This window comes from Polypterus senegalus, chromosome 2, assembly GCF_016835505.1.
Source record: "Polypterus senegalus isolate Bchr_013 chromosome 2, ASM1683550v1, whole genome shotgun sequence".
Taxonomy (NCBI): Eukaryota; Metazoa; Chordata; class Cladistia; order Polypteriformes; family Polypteridae; genus Polypterus; species Polypterus senegalus.
The window spans coordinates 263468976-263490085 of NC_053155.1; the positions used below are offsets into that span (position 1 = coordinate 263468976).

At 36.8% G+C, this 21110-nt stretch overlaps 1 protein-coding gene across 2 annotated transcripts in view; it reads left to right on the forward strand.

Annotated features, from left to right (window-relative positions):
• LOC120523822 (anoctamin-4-like) overlaps positions 1-21110 on the forward strand; it is a 78453-nt gene that overhangs the window by 32262 nt on the left and 25081 nt on the right. For both annotated transcript variants that reach the window (XM_039745454.1, XM_039745455.1), the window contains exons 6-11: positions 1365-1487; positions 15164-15256; positions 17308-17396; positions 17882-18003; positions 19571-19660; positions 20866-21018. In XM_039745454.1, the coding sequence (XP_039601388.1) occupies positions 1365-1487; positions 15164-15256; positions 17308-17396; positions 17882-18003; positions 19571-19660; positions 20866-21018 (670 nt within the window). The remainder of the gene's footprint in view (positions 1-1364; positions 1488-15163; positions 15257-17307; positions 17397-17881; positions 18004-19570; positions 19661-20865; positions 21019-21110) is intronic.

Here is a 21110-nt window from a genome sequence, read left to right on the forward strand (position 1 = left end):
CTAGCTAAAAATTCTTTTTTGACTATTGTGGCTGTAGTTCAGTAATCAACACATTTTTCAAATAATTGAGTTGTAATTTAGTTAGGAAATTTTAGTAGTTGATGTGTTATCTACTCATATGTAGGTGGGAAGATGTCAACTGCCTGTTAAAAGAATATTGTTAATGTTAGTAGCGGTATAAAAGAAAACACACCAGCATCAGCCTTCAGAGTGACTGATGAAATTAACAATCATTAACATTTTCTAGGAACATTCCAGAGTGGCTTCCAGTCTCTTACAAAGCTAGGTTACAGAGTAAAATGTAGCAAAATTTAAATTATTTTGATTTCATGTAACATATATGAATGTATAGCTAAAGACACGCTCTGAGCTGTAGAATGAAATAGAGAATGAAAAAAGGATGAGATCAAGAAGGAGGTATAACTGGAAAACAGGCAGAAGGTATAATAGGTTATGCAAGCAATTACTACAGTAAAGTACAAAATTTACAAAGGGCGGCACGGTGACGCGGTAGTAGTACTTCTGCCTCGCATTTAGGAGACCTGGGTTCACTTCCTGGGTCCTCCCTGCGTGGAGTTTGCATGTTCTGCCCATGTCTGAGTGTGTTTGTTCCTGGTGCTCCGGTTTCTTCCCAGAGTTCAACTGTAGGTTAGGTGCATTGGCGATCCTAAATTGTCCCTAGTGTGTGTATGTGCGTGCATTTGTGCCCCCCTGCCCGGGGTTTGTTCCCATCTTGTGCCCTGTGCTGGCTGGGATTGGCTCCATCAGACCCCTGTGACCCTGTGTTAAGATATAGCAGGTTGGACACTGACTGACTAACTGACAAAATTTACAAATACAGAGACAAAATCTAAGAGTAAGAAAAAAAGGCAAAAACAATACAAACATAGCAAAGAAACCAGGCAAACACAATGCTAGAGGAATACCTAATTGCCATTCTCATATTTTGTTTCCCTTGCTCATTCTAGCATATGATTACAGGATAGAGGAAGTCTCCCAGCTGCAGAATAGGAAAGGTGGGGTCAGAGTCAAAGTTTATGGAAAGGGCATTTTTAAAGCTAAGCAGTTTGGGAGAGGAGGGGCAAGTGGTGGAGTCTGGAATGGTTCTTAATAGCTATTATTTTCAATAAAGGAACAGAAACTTACAGACATCTGTTACTATTGCTGCTGCGTAGATTTTGTGTAGATTTTATTTTGAGATTTTGGGAGCTCTTTCAATATATAAATTTGAAACTCAAAATTCAATAGACTTAAAAAAAAATGTGATACAAATTTGTGCTAAAAACTGTTCACTGTGATGGTGCAATGATTCTTTCTCACATTTTCATCAGTACCAGTAATCTTACATTCTTTTTCCTTGTCAGCATAACCTGCCACCATTCAGTCAAATATAGTACTGAAAATTTAATCAGGCAAGACCTTAAAGCACTGTGTTTGTCACCAGTAACCCTCAGCATTGGGGTGAACAGAACATTGGAAATTATCAGGTAAATCTGAATTTATCTGAGCCTGTCTCAGAGAGCATGTACTTTCCAAAAGGCAAGTGATCTACAGTATATACAATGCATTCCATTGTTTAATGTAACTTAAGTAACAGATACCCATACTCCAGACTTAAAGTTGTAAATAAACTGAGCGTTTCCCTTTTTTATTTAACAGTAAAGTATATTTTAGCAGTAATTTTGTCCCCCATGAAAAGAAATGCTGTTGTATGTTTTTGATTTGCAACTTCTCATTTTTTAAATAAGCTGAACATACAGTACTTTACTAGTATGTCTCAGTAGCCAGTTATATTTATCATGTGTTTGCAAATAATATGGCACATTTTAGGACAGGGGTCCCCAATTCCAGTCCTGGAGGACCGCAGTGGCTGCAGGTTTTCATTCTAACCCTTTTCTTAATTAGTGACCTTTTTTGCTGCTAATCAACTTATTTTAAATAAATTTTTAATTGAATTGTTTTTTAAGATTTGTTCACCTGAATTTCTTAATTTCTCTGAATTACTTTTCTTAAATTGCACCCAAACAGAAATGAAATGTGAAGTGAGTGAGCCAGCAGAAGACCAACTAAGTCAGGGCCTCAAACTCCAACCAATTTCACTCCAACCAGTTGCTTAATTAGGCACCGAGTCTTGTTGTTAATTAAACACATTCTTTAATTCCATGGTTTATTGCTGCTCTCATTCTGCAATAGAGTACATTTCCAAAATGTTTGATTTTTCTGTTTTCTAAGAACAATTTTAAAACGTTTTGGGGACCAAAGTAGATCAATATTCCTGAGACCTTCAACTTTCTTTATTTTCAGACTAGCCATCCCCTTTCGGCTTTGCCCGCATAGTAGTGAAACTGGACAAACTTTAAAAATCAATAAACAAAACGGTATCGCTAGCTAAGTGGAGGCAAGTTAGAGGTAGATCAACTTCCCACTCCTGATGTCACGCTTCCCCCTCCCCTCAGCCCACTGCCTCTGTCTCGGATTAGCGCAAATATATCGCTCCTGCAAGCGAACTTTGATTCTTAGCGCGATGTGAGAAGTGTTAATTTAGGAAAAAGAAACAATTAATGGGTCCAAGTCTTCAAGAGTAAGTCAGTTAAAATTAATTCAAAAGAAGTTAATTCGCAGCAAAAATAGGTCACTAATTAAGAAAAGGGTTAGAATGAAAACTTGCAGCCACTGCAGAGCTCCAAGACCGGATCTGTGGTTTTAGAATATGGATTTTTATTTCCTGCATTGGCTAAGTAGAATAGTAGCTAAGGTAATGAACTTAACAAAAAAAGCAGGCAGTTCAGTCTTCACTTCTAACTGATGTGTGACCCTGAGCAAATCCCTTAACCGATGTGTGGTTATAATTTAAAAAAAAAAAGGAAGCTACGTGTGGCATGTTGTTCACTGTAATGAATGTTGTTCACTGTAGATTTTATATAAAAAAGTTTGTAAGTTTTATAACTGTTTTCTTTTTTCACATAAGCAGTATATTTTAACCACACATATATATATATATATATAATGTGTATATATATGTGTATATATATGTGTGTGTATATATATATATATATATATACACATATATATATATACACATATATATATATGTATATGTATGTATGTGTGTGTATATATATATATATATATATATATATATATATATATATATATATATATATATATATATGTGTATATATATGTGTGTGTGTATAAAATAATGCACAAGCCTACAAACACTCTTCCCACATTCCTTTTTAATGCTAAAAGCAAGAAAGCGGCAGCAGAGCCATAGAACGCAGTTTACAGCATACCATGCAACTCATCCCCAGCCGTATATGTGGGACAAACATCAAAAACATTCACTACATGTATACAGGGACATCACAATGCGGTCAGCACAAGGGACCCATGGTCTCTGATTTACACACACACACGAGTTAGACCAAACACACATTTAAATGGGACTCTGTGCAAGTAAAATTCAATGCTAATACTAAAAGTGCCAGAGAATAGGTCTGAATTGTGACAATCTGATGAAAATGCATTAACAGACATTTGGACATGAACCCAGCATATATGCAGGCTTGAAAAGAAGAACATTCACATGGTAAATTAGATTTAAACCCACTCCCCCCCACCATATATAGTGCTACAGTTCCACTTAGGAGAATAGGTTTATGTTAAGAGTGATGTTCCACTGGGGCCGGTGCTAGGGCGCTGCTATTTTTAATATATATATAAATGATTTGAATCTATACTAATAAAAGGCAAAGCCCTCACTGACTGACTCATCACTAATTCTCCAAGTTCCCGTGTGGGTAGAAGGCTGAAATTTGGCAGGCTCATTCCTTACAGCTTACTTTCAAAAGTTGGGCAGGTTTCATTTCGAAATTCTACGAGTAATGGGCATAACTAGAAGGTATTTTTCTCCATTTACTGTAATGGAGTTGAGCTCGAAAGCCGTAGGGGGCGGAGTTTCGTGTGACATCATCACGCCTCCCACGTAATCACGTGAACTGACTGTCAACGCAGTGCATAGAAAATTAGGAAGACCTCCAAAAAGCGCTGAAGAAAACATGCATTATATAATTGAGGAGGCAGCGAAACAATAAGAAGCGAGCGAGTGACATATACTACCATATTCGTGAGTGCTGCTACTTCGGAAAGAAAGCAAGGTGTAAACCTAAACTTTAAATTAAGTTCATAGACAGGCTGCCGCTGGCGTTTCTCATGCCCACGGGGAATGCGGGATACAAGTTTAATGAGAGGACGCAGGATATAAACGAGAGTTTTGATCACTTTGTAACTAAGTTAAAATTGCAGGTGAAGGGGTGTGCTTATGCAAATTCCGAGAGACTGTGTTTGTGGGGGATTGACAGTTAAGGCGGATGTGGGGAGTCACGTCATCATCTCCCCTCCCATTTACCTTATTTCGCTCTGTGCTGAGCTCTGCAGCTAACGCCGTGCTTTCGAAGCAACTTCGTCACACTGCCACCAAATACTCACAGAAAAATCCACAAGTTAATACACACGCTGTCTCTAGAGTTTCTCCACACTGAATCCTCCAGGCACTACTTACAAAAGGTTACATTGACAATCGTGTTACGTTATTTTTAAAATGTTTCCTTTTCTTGGCACAAGCACAGCTGAGAAGCTTCGATGAATGTGCGCCATAACGCATTAAAAAATAATGCATTTAATCACACTTTGCATTACAAGCAAAGGGGAACTTTTGTCAATGCATGATTTCCTGGTACACCAATTACTTTGATCAGCGCATCCCTATTCAATTTACCCTCGCACCACCTTGGTTTGAGAAGAAGTATGAAAAAATATGAGGTTAACACAGAAAAACAGATCACCTATTCAAGCTTTATGAATAATCGATTCGCCATCAATAATTGTTTTGGTAAAGCCATACTCAGTGTAATCCTCCTTCCATTTTAAAATTTTTCCGCCACTAGCCATGATTAAATGAGCGGTAAAAAGTAAGAGCGGCGAGGTGACTTATTTAGGCAGGCATATATATGACAGCAACACTCATGACAATGTCAATCATGTTACGTTATTATTAAAATGTTTCCTTTTCTTTTTCATTACTTCTTTAACACACTACTTCTCCGCTGCGAGGTGCGGGTATTTTGCTAAAAAAAAAAAATATATATATCTCACCATATATCTCTCATATCTCACCAGTCTACACAAGACCCACCGCGACTGTCCCCAAAAGGCGATCATAACGTCAGCGAACACATCTCTCTATACTATATAAAAGAAAAAGGCAACTTTCCTTTCTTTACACGTTTTTTCCTTTTATCCCAAACCAAAGCCTTTCTCTCTTAACACTGCAGAGGACACAAAACTAATTTTCTTTAATTGCTGGTAATGCCGGTAAGGCACAATACCAGAGACAGAAATTTGAACGTTCACATAGAAAATGTAATTTCTATACCACAACCGTCGTGTAGCGCCTTTCAAAAAGGATCTTCTACCGAGAGATGATCCATATACATTTTAGCTGCTGTTAGTACTACTTACCTGTTGTGTTACGCAGCCTTTAAAATGTAGTTTACCCGCAACCACTCCAGTAGTGCTCAATGTACCTGTACTTCTTAAAACGTTAATGTTTTACTGTTTAATAACTTATAGACTATATTTTATTATTTTTCCCTTGCACTCAGTGACCAAAGCTATACACACACATATAGACACATACATATATATACACATATATATACCTGTGTGTATGTTTGTATGTATGTGTATATATATATATATATATATATATACACACACACACCTATCTACATTATATAAATATATATATATATATATATAGTGTGTATGTATGTATGTGTGTGTATATATGATGTAGATAGGTATGTATATATATATGTATATGTAGATATGTACTGTATATAGATATGAAGATATGTATATATGTGTGTGTATATACACACACATAAACATATATATATACATATCTATACATATACACATATATACATACATATATATCTACATATATACACATACATATACATACACACATACATACATACACACACATATATAAGCATATATATACATATACATACATATCTACATATATACACACACAGCTATTTCGTATCAGTGCAATACGCTGCTTGTTAAAATGGATAACTCCGCTCTTACGTGCAAGTCTGCGTGGATATTATGAACTATTGTATTTGTTCAAGTTCTATTTAAATTTTAAATAGAAGGAATTTTTATTTAGTCGACAGAAATATCTTTGGTAGGAATGGTAAAAACAGACAGGAATATTATTCCTGAATAAATCAACTCAAACCTTAAACAACTTATAATATTTTGCTCTCCATAAAAATATATCCTGTCTAAATTATACAAGTTAGAAATAAAGTAAACATTAAAAGAACAAACATTCAAATTTCTTTACTCTTATGTAATTTTATATAAAAAATAATCTTAGATTTTAAATATCCGAAAAGATTTTGCTCTCCATAAAAATATATCCTGTCAAAATTATACAAATTCAAATATGAACATGCTGCATAACAAAACCTGGAAATATAAATAAAATGTGTTCCTTTCAGCAATAACAAATCAAATCATTCAGTTGTCTTTGCTCATATGTCATTTTAGAGCTGGACGCCTGGCATCTTTTTTTGGCAACAAATTCGTTTATGTTTGGTGTGAGGTTCTGTGTTGTGGAGATTCTCAGGATGGATTGCAGGTGCTCATCAGTGAGGCGAGTCCTGTGTGCTGTTTTGTTAGTCTTTATCACTGAGAAGAGCTTCTCACACAGATATGTGCTACCAAACATGCACAAGGTTCGAGCCGCATGTAGACGGACTTTTTTTGTTCTTCAAAGTCACCAAAGCGCCGTGCAAACTCAGTGCGCTCAGTTTATCAGCAAAGTGCGTATTTGGGAACACCGTAGTGATGACTTGGTTTAACATTACTTGGCAACAGGGAAAGTGGGGCAAGGTGCATTTGTGTCTCCCATAAAAGCAGCTTCACTTGAAATCACTTTGTGATTGTGCACGGGTAAAAACGTCCGCTGAAGTGTCAGATTCTTATTTAATTATTCTGCTTTCTGTATCTTCTGCATTGCATTCAGGTTACCCTGATGTTTTGTCTCATAGTGCCGTCTTAGATTAAATTCTGTAATTACAGCCACATTAGCTCCACAAATGAGACACACGGGTTCAGTAAACATATACTCAGCCTCCCATCGGTTTTTAAAGGCTCTATTTTCAGAATGAACTTTTCTCTCCAGCATCGTGTGAGCTAGCAACGCAATAACTTGCAGCATCATAAGCTAGACTTGATTAACGCGGTAAGTGTTCGGCAAGGCAGCTGAAGCGCTGCATTATGGGATCTGTAGTTTATTGTGTTACCAGCGCTTCATATACCTGGGCCATTAATAACAATAATATAGTATATAAAATGATCTCACGGGCTGGATATAATTACACGCCGGGCCGGATGTGGCCCGTGGCCCTTGAGTTTGACAAATATGGACTAAATAGAACTTGAAAAGATATATTTTTGAAATGTGATCGCAATTCAGATAGAGTTGACGCAAGCACTACAGCCTGCATCCTCCCTCGCTCTTACTTTTTACCGCTCATCTAATGAATACACTGAGTATGGCTTTACCAAAACAATCATTGATGGCGAATAAAGTATCCATTATTCGAGTATGTAGATCGGGATATATATATATACATATATATATACCAGCGATCGCAGAGAGAAGTAGTGTGTTAAAAAGCTAGAAAAGAAAAGGGAACATTTTAAAAATAACGTAACATGACTGTCAATATACAGTATTTGTTTTGTGAGTGTTACTGAGTGTTGCTGTCATCAAGGATTTGATTATCATTATTTCTTTCAATCAGGTTCGTATTTGTAGGATGTGTTGTGTTCAAGTTACATTCCGTGTTTGTCAATCGTTGTAAAGATGACAGGTTTCATTCATCGATTCGTTTCTTACTGCATCAATAAACAGCTCGTCTTCTTCTTTATCTGAGACCTGACACACTGCATGCACGGGTTTTTTACACTGTCTTCCTTTAGCGGGACATTGACTTTTTCCAACGTGTGCTTTGTTTCCGCAGTAGTTGGATTTATGAATATGCTTGTATGTATCAGACGCTTCATATTTTTTGCTGCCTTTTCAATTGTGTAATTCGTTTTTTGTTCAGCGCTCTTTGGAACTGTTGCTTTTTATCTGTGCACTGCGTCAGTTCACGTGAGCCACTCGGTGTACATGCATCGAAGGTTCCCAGCTGTGCTGGTGCCATCTCGTGCTATGTCCATGGCTGTATTTAATGTTACCTTAGTCCTGGCACTTAAAACTTTCTCTCGCAGTTTCGCTGAGTTTGTGTCAAACACCACCCTGACCATCTCATCTTCCTCTCCATAAGCACAGTCCTTCACCCGTGAATATTTACCCGTGGCAGTTTGCTATTGGATTGCCGCTGACGGACGGCCTTATATGGGCAGGCACTAAATTACAAACGCCAGCGGCAGCCTGTCCATGAACTTAATTTAAAGGGTAGGTTTACATCGTGCTTTGTTTCAAGTAGCAGAACTCATGAATATGGTTGTATATGTCACTCGCCGCTTCTTATTGTTTCGCTGCCTTCTCAATTATATAATGCATGTTTTCTTCAGCGCTTTTTTGAGGTCTTCCTGGTTTTCTATGTACTGCGTGATTAAGTGGGAGGCGTGATGATGTCACACGAAACTCCGCCTCCACGGCGTTGAAGCTCATCTCCATTACAGTAAATGGAGAAAAACTGCTTCCAGTTATGACCATTACGCGTAGAATTTCGATATAAAACCTGCCCAACTTTTGTAAGGAAGCTGTAAGGAATGAACCTGCCAAATTTCAGCCTTCCACCCACACGGGAAGTTGGAGAATTAGTGATGAGTGAGTGAGTGAGGGCTTTGCCTTTTATTAGTATAGATATATATGTGTGTGTGTGTATATATATATATATATTTATATATATATATATATTTATATATTTATATATATATATATATTTATATATATATATATATATATTATATATATATTTATATATATATATATATATTTATATATGTATATATATATATATATGTGTCATATATATAAACCTATTATGACAGCAGCAATCCAAGCTGTAAGAAAACAGTAAAAAGGAGGCGTGTCAGACGTCGTGGTATATTTTGTGATGCAGCTAGACGAAAACAACTTTGTGACGCTGCCGCCAAATACACAAAACAATTACTTTCACAATCATGTTACATTATTTTTAAAATGTTTCCTTTTCTTTTTCATAACTTCTTTAACACACGACATCGCTGCGAAGCGCGGGTATTTTGCTATATATATATATATATATCACAGCGACACTCATAACAGTGACAAAACAATTACATTGACAATCATGTTACGTTATTTTCAAAATGTTTCCTTTTGTTTCTCTTTCCTTCTTTAACACACTACTTCTCCGCTGCGAAGCGCGGGTATTCTGCTAGTAGGAATATAAGTAACAAGCTGATTAAATTTGCACATAATACCAAACTAGGTGGATTGACACATAATGTAGAATCTGTTGAATCATTACAGTGGGACTTGGACAACATACAGGCTCTGGCAGATTTGTGGCAGAAGAAACTTATTACATTATTAAGTTGATGTAAATTATTACACATAGGAAGTAAAAATGTTAGGTCTGAATATACAAAAATTGAAAGTACACTTTATGAGAAGGATTTAGAAGTCGTGGTGAACTCGACGCTGTCGCCTTCCAAATAGTGTTTAAAAGCCATTAAGAAGTCTAACAGAATGTTTGGTTATATAGCACGGTGTGTAGAGTTACAAGTCCAAGGAGGTTATGCTCACACTTCATAACACACTGGTGAGGCCTCATCTGGAGTACTGTGTGCAGTTTTAGTCTCCAGGTTACTAAAAGGACAAAGCAGTGGCAGTGCTAGAAAATGTCCAGAGAAGAGCAACTAGGCTGGGCTAAAAGGGGTGAATTATGAGGAAATATTAAAAGTGCTGAGCCTTTCTTGTTTAAGCAAAAGAAGAGGAGACCTGATTGAAGCGTTTAAAATTATGAAGAGGATTAGTACAATGGATTGAGACAGTTATTTTAAAATAAGTTCATCAAGAACACAGCTGTAAACTTGATAAAGGTAAATTTTGTACAAATATTATATTTATATATATATAATATATATATTTTTCTTCACACAGGGAATCCATCAATACATGGAATAAGCTAGACTTGATGTTATTTTAGAAGAATTAAATGGATAGGAGTGGTAAACTTTGTTGGACTGAATGGCCGTTCTCGTCTAGATTGCTCTAATGTTCTGACACACCAAGTCATCCTACATCATTATTGAGCAAGACCTCCTAATGTTAGCAGGCCAGTTCCACCTACATTGCCCCAAACTCTGTCCAGGCTTTCTATGGTCGAACCACCATTTTGTTCATATTGAACTGCCTCAGCCAGAGGCTTGACAGGGTCTTCTTTCACATTGTGAAGTTATCTAGTAATTAACCATATTAGAAATATAAGAGATTGTGTTTAATAGTAGTGACTAGAGTAGGAAAGAAACTGTTTCTATCTAACTGGTAACATTTCCTTGATGGTAATAACTGAAACGGATGGTTAATCCAAGTTAGTATTGTCTTTATTTATATTTCCGGCGTATTTCGTGAGCTGTGATGTATACAGGACCTCCGTATAATCCAGTTTCACTTCTACACTCTTTTCTGCTGTCTAAATAACAAATTGCAGTTTATGTTTGGGGAGAGAAGAGTCACTGCCATACCAGACTGGTATGGAGAAAGTGAAGATGCTTTCAGTGATCTATACTAATAAAAGGCAAAGCCCTCACTGACTCACTCACTCACTCACTCACTCACTCACTCACTCACTCACTCACTCACTCACTGACTCATCACTAATTCTCCAACTGCCCGTGTAGGTAGAAGGCTGACCCCATCTTCACGAAATTTGGTAGGCGGCTTCCCTGTGCTCACCGAAACCAATATACGTACTTATTTTGGTGGTATGACACCACTGTCGGCCGCCATATTGAACTTTCCAACATCACTAATTCTCCAACTTCCCGTGTAGGTAGAAGGCTGAAATTTGGCACACTCCTTCCTTACAGCTTACTTACAAAAGTTAAGCAGGTTTCATTTCGAAATTCTATGCATAACGGTCGACAACGTCTGCCATGTAGAACTTTCTTATTTATGGCCCCATCTTCACGAAATTTGGTAGGCGGCTTCCCTGCGCTCACCGAAACCGATGTATGTACTTATTTCAGTGGTATGACGCCACTGTCAGCCGCCATATTGAACTTTTCAACGTCACTAATTCTACAACTTCCCGTGTAGGTAGAAGTCTGAAATTTGGCAGACTTATTCCTTACAGCTTACTTACAAAAGTTAAGCAGGTTTCATTTTGAAATTCTATGCAAAATGGTCATAACGGTCGACAACGTCCGCCATGTTGAACTTTCTTATTTATAGCCCCATCTTCACAAAATTTAGTAGGCGGCTTCCCTGCGCTAACCGAAACCAATGTATGTATTTATTTCGGTGGTATGACGCCACTGTCGGCTGCCATATTGAACTTTCCAACGGTCTTTGTTACTTATGGGCCCATCTTCAAGAAATTTGGTACGCGGGTTCCCAACGCTAACTGAATCCTACTTACATACATATATACGTCCATAGCCTGCAGCTCGGTCACCGTGTGAGGCGGCGTTCGGTCCCCCATCCCAATGCCTCCCACGTTGTTGGCTGCCTGCCTATATAAGGCTGTCCGTCGCGCCGGTCTCTACATTCCCTTCCTTGCTACGCCACGGGATTCACGTCTCCCTGCTGATAACTACAGCCTTTTTATTTAATCCACGGCTTCTCAGCTGTGTTATTGTTGGTTTATTACAATTATAGTTATTGTGTAGGTATTTTAGACTTACTTTACATTGTTCAAGTACCCATTTCCTTTATCGTTCCAGCCGTACCCCCATTAACATGTCTATCAAGGTGATCACCATCGATCAAAGAACTGTCACTTACCGAGTGGTTTCCATGCCCAGAGATGGCACCTACCTTTTCCATTCTCTTTGTTACATATTACACGGCCATATCAGGCTCACTCTTGATATCCGGAGGAACATTGTGTCTTATGTATTGAATGACTGGGACAGGTTCAAGGTTTGGACTGATGACGGTACAGGAGATAATTATACTACACAGGAGCACTAGAAGAGTGAAATGCTTAAGCCCTTCACCTATCGTTCTGCATGTGAGTTGATGGCTGCCACTGAATTGTTCGGTTGTCGCTTTCAAGTGTACCGAAATGGCCAAATACTTTACACCTTTCGACAACCCCCAATGCCTCTTAAACATCTTAGATTCACAGGTGACGATTTCAGTAGTGGACATTTTGATGTTTATGAATGTTTAAACTCTCAAAAGCTGGATGAGAAGTTATCGATGAAACCAGTTGTGTGCTTACAACGCTTGACAGAAGCACAAGTCCTGCAAATACTGTCGTAATTGAAACAAACCATGAAACTGAAACCGATTATGACAGCAGCAATCCAAGCTGTGAGATTTGAGACAAGATTCCTTTTCACATGGCCAACTGTACATTGCATGCTCAAGAGTAAGCTCAGCGCACAGCTTGGTCATATTACAACCGGAGGGCCGAACTGACAATGTGGTATAGAAGAGATCCTTAACAAATAATTATTGGTATATTTTCCCTCAGTTTAAAAAGGTTTAATTTTCTTCTTAATAAAAATTTTAAGGCAGTACTTTGCCGCTGCGAAGCACGGGTATTTTGCTAGTCTATATATAAAAAAGCCAAATGTCACTGACTCACTCATCACGAAATCTCCCTAACCATGAGGACTTGGGATTTGAAATTTGGAATGTAGGTTACACTTGGCCCATAGGTGCTCACTAAGAAATGGTTTTAAAAATTTTGTGGGCCAAGCGTGTTCTGTCTGTATGTCTATCCGCTTTTCACAAGAATTACTTTAAAAGATTTAGATCTGGTTGTTTTCTATAATTTGCTTGAACTTTCCAGTTGATTTTGCAACTTCTCTCATCACACCAAGTACCATAGGTCACTTGCGGTACTGATGTATTCCGAGAGTAAGGAGGCGGGGCCTTCCTTATTCACTCGCGAGCCTCTGTTCGAGTTGGTCTACGTCTCGCCACATGTTGGAGTGCATCTTGCCTTCACTTAGCTAGTGATACCTGTTTGTTCAACAAACGTTATCATCTACAGACTGTTAAGGAGTAACATTTGACGTTTTAGAGAGAAAGATCAGAGGTCCATGTGTTTTACAGGGTAGCTGCTGATTTCCAGAGATATCACAGCCATGTGTTTTTCTCCCCAAGTGGGGAACGCTTTCCCTTCAGAGCTGAACACGATCAGTTATAGTGCCAACGTCTATTGATTTTTTAAAGTTTGTCCTGTTTTATTACTATGTGGGCACAGCCACAGGGTATAGCTAGTCCCTCTATAAAACTGTACCAGCACTGATTGGGCAGGTTAAACTTTTTAAGTTGACGGAGAATAAAACATATATTGCTAAGCTTTTTTGATAAGACCAGATGTGTTCTCATCCAAGTTTAGACTGTGTGTGATAGTTGTGCAAAGAAATTGAAATGATTCAACCCTTTGAATGTGACATCATTAATAAAAGATGTGTTGGAGGCGAAGAGAGTATTTTAAAATCCACAATCATTTCTTCTATTTTCAAGGAATTCAACTTAAGATTGTTGAGGATGCATCAACTGGCTAATCGATCCACCTCCCTCTAATATGGCACCTCATCTCCATCTGTGATCAGGCCTGTCAGGGTGGTGTCATCATTAAGCTTCAGAAATGCAACAGATGGGTCACTGGAGGCACAGTCATTAGTGTACAGAGACAAAGGAGAGGGAACAGACCACAGCCCTGAAGGAGCACTGACTGATACTCACCCATCTTCAGTGTCTAACATTTATTATTTAGAAAGTAGGAGATCTGGAGATGTGACATAGAACACATTCATACTGAGAGGTTTGCTGTAAATGAAGAGCAGAATTTGGAACATCTACCTAGTGTTACTCCCACTAATCATTTGTATATTCCACTCAATACTTGTTCACCAGTTATTTTCCTTTGTCTCTTCATTTGCCAATAGTCAATGTGGGTGATATGTAGTGTACTCTAAAATTTAAAAAAATAGCACTTTTGTTGACCTTTAATGTTTGAGTATCGGTGCATTAATGGCTCATTAAAATTCAAACAGACATCCACCAGATGTTATGCAATTGCTGTTCTGTTTACAAAGACTTTGGTGTCATGTTTGTTAGAATTTATTGCAATTTTCTACTTTCTTTGGGTATTTTACTAGTGGTGGACTTTTTTTTTCTCTCCAATACAGTATTTGCATATCTTATACCATTGTATAGGTTACTTATACCCAATGGGGTAATGGATATGTTTGTGGAAAACACTTTACATTGCATGAAAGTATTGAAAATGAATAATATTTCGGATTACATTGTGACTTGTTTTTAGAAATGTTTTTCATTTGTTTTTTTGGAGTTTTTATTGGTCTATCTTTAGAAAACCGTTTTGGAGACCAAAGGACAATTTGATAAATTAAATCAGTATCTTGAGTGTTATTGCTGTTGTGTTTTCCCTTTCTGGAAAATAGGAGAAGTATGTTGCCATCAGAAGAATGTTCTTGGAACTGGCCTTAGAAATTCTACTGTTGGTCTTTAAAAGGTTCCAACGCTATTTTTGTTATAAGCAATCCGAATTGGACACCTGCCCTTGCAGTACTCCTTGAGTTGCGCAGGGGCATATGTTTTGCATGGGCAAAAAGAGAAGCAGGTTTAGATGGACCAAATGTATGGTTATCCATTTGAAATGTTCAACTTTGTGTGCCCTCTAGAAAACTGTATGCATCATATGCCATACGCTGAAATGTGCCATATTAATCAAACACTCTGCTTTTTTACAAACAATAATCTTTTTTTTTTTTTTTTAAATTGATCTGTGGATAGGCTTGTGCATATAAATCAGATTTTTTTTAACAAGGCTCAGCAATTCAAAATTTGTGTTTTTTAATTGTTAAGGAAAAAATGCTATGATGTGGAATGGAGGAGAAGACTCATAGAGCAGACCCTTAATCAAACATGCACAACAAAGGGCAGCTATAATACAGTGCAGTAAGTATCTTTTTGCGGAAAATGAGATTCTCTCAGGGAATAGTGCTCACTTTATTACATAGCATAAGGGGTCTAGTGGCCATTTGTCTCATTCAAAAACATGACAAAAAATTACTGAGAGTAGATGGTTATACCTCCATCTAAACACACAGTTTCATATTTGTTAAATGAAAATCAATAGACTTTTTGTTATTTAAACAAGTAGTGCTAATCACACTATATCCACTAGTAGCTTATAGAATATGCAGAAGTTTAACATACAGTACTTGTTTCCATTTAAACAGAGTGCAAAAGTCTTTATTTAGATAAACCCTTCTCAGCAAACTGTGCCCATAAATAACATAACAAACAAACAAATAAATGGCTATAGGTTATAATTAGTTTCAAAGTTAATCATAAGTGCTGTTCCTCATCATTGGTCTCGCCATCCACATCTGGGGAATTGGAGGGCATCAACTGAATACAGCATTGGCATGATTGTGTTTCAAGTATGTCCACAAATCAGTTGTGCTTGATCATTTTACAACTACTTTTTGAAGTAGGGCCGACAAAATGGTCTTGTTTAAATTTATTTGTTCTACTTTGTCAATATGTCCAAACAGCAGAAGTTACATTTGGGCTAGAAATAATAAGTCATCTTCAATGGCGTTCTTTTTATTATTCTTACCTAAGGTTAGTAATGGGGCAGCAACTGTTTGGGCAGTTATGCTAAAAACACAACTTTAAATAAGGGTAGAAACTATCCAGGCGTTGTGCAGAAGAACATTATTCAGTGAAAACGGTTTTCGAAGTTTTAGAACCCTTGCGAAACATGGTCGCAATTTTGTTAGCCCTGATTGCTGACACAAATGGGTTCTTTGGTGTTGTAGTGTTTGTTACATATTTATCCTTCATAACCAGCACTTCCTATACAATACATCTACTAGTCCCCAAGAATAAAACAACATTCTGAAAGCGGATGTGTCTAGTATGTGTCTTTCTACATATTAGAAACATGAATATAATATACATTTGAATTTACTAGAATATAATTTACAGGGTTGCCCATGAGAGTCGATTAGAGACAGGGGAAGATTAAGGGGTCATGAAATATGGAGAAAGTGAAATGTGTGTCTTTTTATTGAATGGTCTGTCTTCTGGTACAGAGAGATGCAAAGAAGGAAAAGACTCTATCAGAGAAAATGAAACTACCATAGTACCCATCTTTTCTGCATTAGTTGTTGGGGTCAGTATGTTGCTATATAGCTAACCAATCTGCTTTCTTTATATCAACAGCACATCTGTCTCTCGCTTCCAGTCCTTTGTTGTTTCATTCTTTTGTATCTTCCTCCATCTTTGGCAATTGCTAACACCGTGTTGCTAGTCTCTTGCTCTATTTAAAAGGCCAAGCAGACAAAAATAGACCTTAAACTAAGTTAGAATAATATTAATTTCCTGAAAAAGAACCATGGTGCTAACACTCCTTTTTGGATTGTGTCATGTCATTTTCTTATCTACTTATTCCAGACCAGGGTTGTGGGGAGGCTGGAGCCAACCCCAGCTAGAATAGAATGCAAGGCAGGAACACACAGCATACAAAACACACTCTGCTGTCAATTTAGCGATGCCAGTTCACTGAACCTGGATGTTGCCGGACAGTGGGGAGGAAACCAGAGCGCACACAGGGAGAACGTGCAGGCTACACACAGAGAGAACCCAAGGCATGAATTTTGGTCGCATTATCACAAGGCAGCATTGATACCACTGGGCTGCCTTACTTTGTGGGTTAATTTTTTAAATAGAACACCTAACTGAGTCCCATCCTGAAGGTTAACATACTAGATATATAATTGTAGATGTGATGATTCTATTGTGGAAACGTTGTTTTGGTTTTGTATGAGAGTTAAAATTTGTTGTTTAATATGTGATGATTTTCTGTGCAGCAGTGATAATTTAAATAATAATTTGATTTCCTGATAACTTTCTATATACTTTGAGCCTCATTTCTTGTTGCTGGTATGTATAGTATGAGTCATCAGTAATGATTTTCATTGTCTATTGTTTTAACCAAGGGAAACCTTAAGTGATGCGTCCAGCATAATAAAATACTCACTGGATAACAATGCTACTCCAATTTTTGCATTGATTTTATGTCTTTGGGGTAAGATCTTCTTTCTGTTTTAAAACATTTGAACATTTGACTCTTGGATAAAATGACTAATTTTTTATTATCAGACATTTACTTGAGACATTTTTTGACAATGCAGTTGAAGAAAAAATAAATTAGTGAACAAACTTTGCCTCTTAAAACTGCTCTTTGAAATCTTAGAGTCTGCATTTATAAGCAGAATTTTATAAGCAGAATATTGAACATCTTTTTTTTTTTTTTTAAGTGGAGCAAGCATTTCTGCATATGGTCTTGAAAAAAATCTGAACTGGTGTTTTTGTCAAAAAATGTATGTTGCTGTGTGGCTGCCCCATACGTATGCCAGGCATATGTATGATGTTTAGACAACAAAACTGCTGGAAATAGTTTAGAAGTACACTGTTCTTTAAGGATGACAAACGGGAGATCTGAGCTAGTATAAGTATGAGGTAGTTATTAATGTTGGACATAAGCTTCTTTTGCATTTTCTTGACTCACAGGGACAGTGTTTCTTGAAATATGGAAGAGGAAAAACGCAAGTCTGTCTCACAAGTGGAAAGTGAAAGATTATGAAAGAAATGAGCCAGATCGACCTGAATTTAAAGGAATTCTCACAAAAAAGGTTTGTTTTTGTAATGTTGCTTTTCTTGTAATCCTTTTTTTTTATAATTGGGAGCTTTAAAAGTGTAAAAAGAAAAACAATAGCATTTAAACCATTAATATACCTAAATCAGATGAGTATATAGTAGAGATGGGCTAAGTGGGTACTCTGAAGGACTCCTATTGCAAGTTGGAATCCTCCTTTGGAAAAGGAATGTGATGATTACACTTTCAGTGACTAAAATGAGATTGTTGCGTTTAACACTCTGTGACAGACCGAGGAGTTCAACAACATGCAGGGAATTTGAGTAGAGTTGCTACTTCTCCATATCGGAATAAGCCAGCTAAGGTTCATCCAAGTGCAGACTCTGGCATGATGAAGGAATTATGTTTCAGATAGCCTGGATACACAGGGAATTTCTCTCAAGAGAAGCTGAAAAATGGGGATATGAAAGAGAATTCTGGGCTGGCTTGTTCAGTGCGTTGTCACCATTATTTACCAGAGGGAGGAAGTGAATGAGTGAAATAAACAATACAACTTAAGTAAAGCAACAATTTATAAAGCTTAATCTAAAATGTTCATTTTAAATATCATTTTACATTTCAAATACAGCGTGTCCTTATTGATTTGACACAATAAAATAACTCCCTTCATTTTTTATTTTTAATTATTTATTTATTTATTTTTAAACCTTCCTAACATTGTAATCCTGTATCATGTTTTATGTATTGTTTACAAAAGGTGAAAATCATATTTTTTCTGGGCTTTGTACACATGAGCACATATAAAGGATGTTACAGCCTGTCTTAAATGCAGTTGTTCTGTGTCTCGAGAGCAGGCTTAGATCTTAGACCAGCAATACTCTGTGTTAGGTAAATATGTAGGGGGATGTCTGGCAATATAAATGATATCAAATAATATAACTGCTAAATAATTCAGTGTGACCTGGGTATTTAATCCTGGCTTTTCTAAGCAATAGGTTTTTTTTATTGTGAAAGGTGAATCTCTGCCTTTCACACGTCTAGGTATTTGGTTTTGACAGCAGCTCAGCTTGCTGCTTGTATGGAGTTTGAATGTGTCTGGTTTCTTCAAGACATATGCATTCCACTGTATTTGGCAAATCTCTGTGCAAAATTGTGTGCGTTTGGAAGTGTGCTCTTGGATTGCTGCTTCCAGCTTTGCACCTGGACTGTTAGGATAGCTAGTGCTCTGCCAACCATTATCCTCTAATCGATAGAAGAATCAGGATATGGGTTGATGTCAAATATTTACAACAGATTAGAGTACTGCCTCTGTTTTCTACTGAATTACTGTAATCCTTAGGTGATTTGCATTTATAGTCACACTTCCGTTGTCATTGACAATGTGCCATTTTTTAAATTAAATAAAAGGCCTTTATTTACATCCTGTCTGTTTAACTTTAAAATAAATGGTATGCAATTTCTTGAAAAATGAAAGTAGGTTTAATTTATAGTAGGAGTAATGTGGCAAAATCTTACAAGGACACATTTTTTGGTTCAATCAATTATTGGCAAATTGTTGTTTAAAACCTGTTATTGATGTTTCCTGCTTTTCATTCATTTTGTAGGATCTGGTCACTGGAGATGAAGTTCCATATTATCCAACTAGTTATCGATACACAAAAATATTTGCTTCCTTTTCTGTTCTACTGGTCTTGGTAAGGGTGTCTGATGCTATTTGGAATTCATACAATAATCTAAAGCATTTATATTGATAAACAAATGTGCTTATTCATTTTAATGGATAAAAGTGGACACTGAGATAGATATGTACAGTATACTGTATATAATAAACTGTAATTTAAGAGGCATCTTCACTCATTGACAGTATAAATTTGAGTGTTGTCTGGAATTACGTTGTTATTCTACATATTGAGGAGAAGTAAAACTGCAATGTAATCTGCTACAAAGAAAAAATGCTTTTTTTTGTGGTTTGCTGGTTGATAAACTGCTCTGCATAGTTGAATTAATTGATAAGGGTATAGTAATACTTATTTCATACCTTGGATAAAAACTGTATTCTGCTAACTTCATTGAATAGTCTTAAACAGTATTTGCTATGTAGATATGAAGGTCCAACTGTGTTTACCCATTAATTGTTAAAATGTGGAACAGAAGGATCAACAGATACTTGAAATAGTCTGACTGATGTACCGTCAGTGATCATACATCACAAGCTCCAGAAAAGAACTTTTACATTTCATACAAAATTTAGCGAAGATTTTTAGTAGCAGATGCTTTTTTGCAATTGTGAATTGTTTCATATGTTACAAATTATTCATGCTTTATTCTTGCCTAAGCAAGTACAAATTTTGCCTTTTAGAGCCCTAAAATGTATTTACATTTTTAAAGTTTTGACATGACAACATAAAGATGACTTCAGTAAAAATACCATTCTTTGAAAATTTTAATGCACCTTACAAAAAGAGTGAGGCATTTAATAAAGAGAGATTGGTCATTGTATTTGCACATGCATATTGTAATGTGCTTGCTAACGGCTACCTTCATGAATTAAGTGTGAAGTACACAGAAGCACATTTTGACTGCTTTGAGGCATTTACAGTCATTCATTCACAATGTCTGCAGCAGTGATGTGTCTGCCTGGCAGCCTTATGTAAATTTCTTACAAACTGTTTTTCACTGCCTTTATTTTAATTGTCAGTTTAACTATCTTGCTGCCTACTCAACATCAGCTGTAATTTTTTTACATATGCAGTACTTTTAGTATAAACTTATAGTAAGAGTTCTAGAGCCTAGTACTTATCCTGAAAGATTTGCAAATGAAAGAATATTGTTTATTTTTATTTAACATTTTGTTTGCTCAGATTATAAGTAAATTGAGGTATTCATTTTTTTCCTGTAGGTTGGATTTGTTTGCATCAGTGTCTTAGGAGTAGTTGTTTACAAAACTTGGGCGAGAATTAAAGTGAAGACTGAAAATTCTTTCCAAACTTTCCTGCTTTCTACAGTTCTTAGTTCATTGATGAATGCTATATCAATGACAGTCCTGGGTCAGGTACAACAAGTTCATGTAATTTGCTTGAGATATCCTTAGAAAAAACATCATGGTACTGAGGTGACTGGCCAAAGTGTTTATTAAGTGGGTGC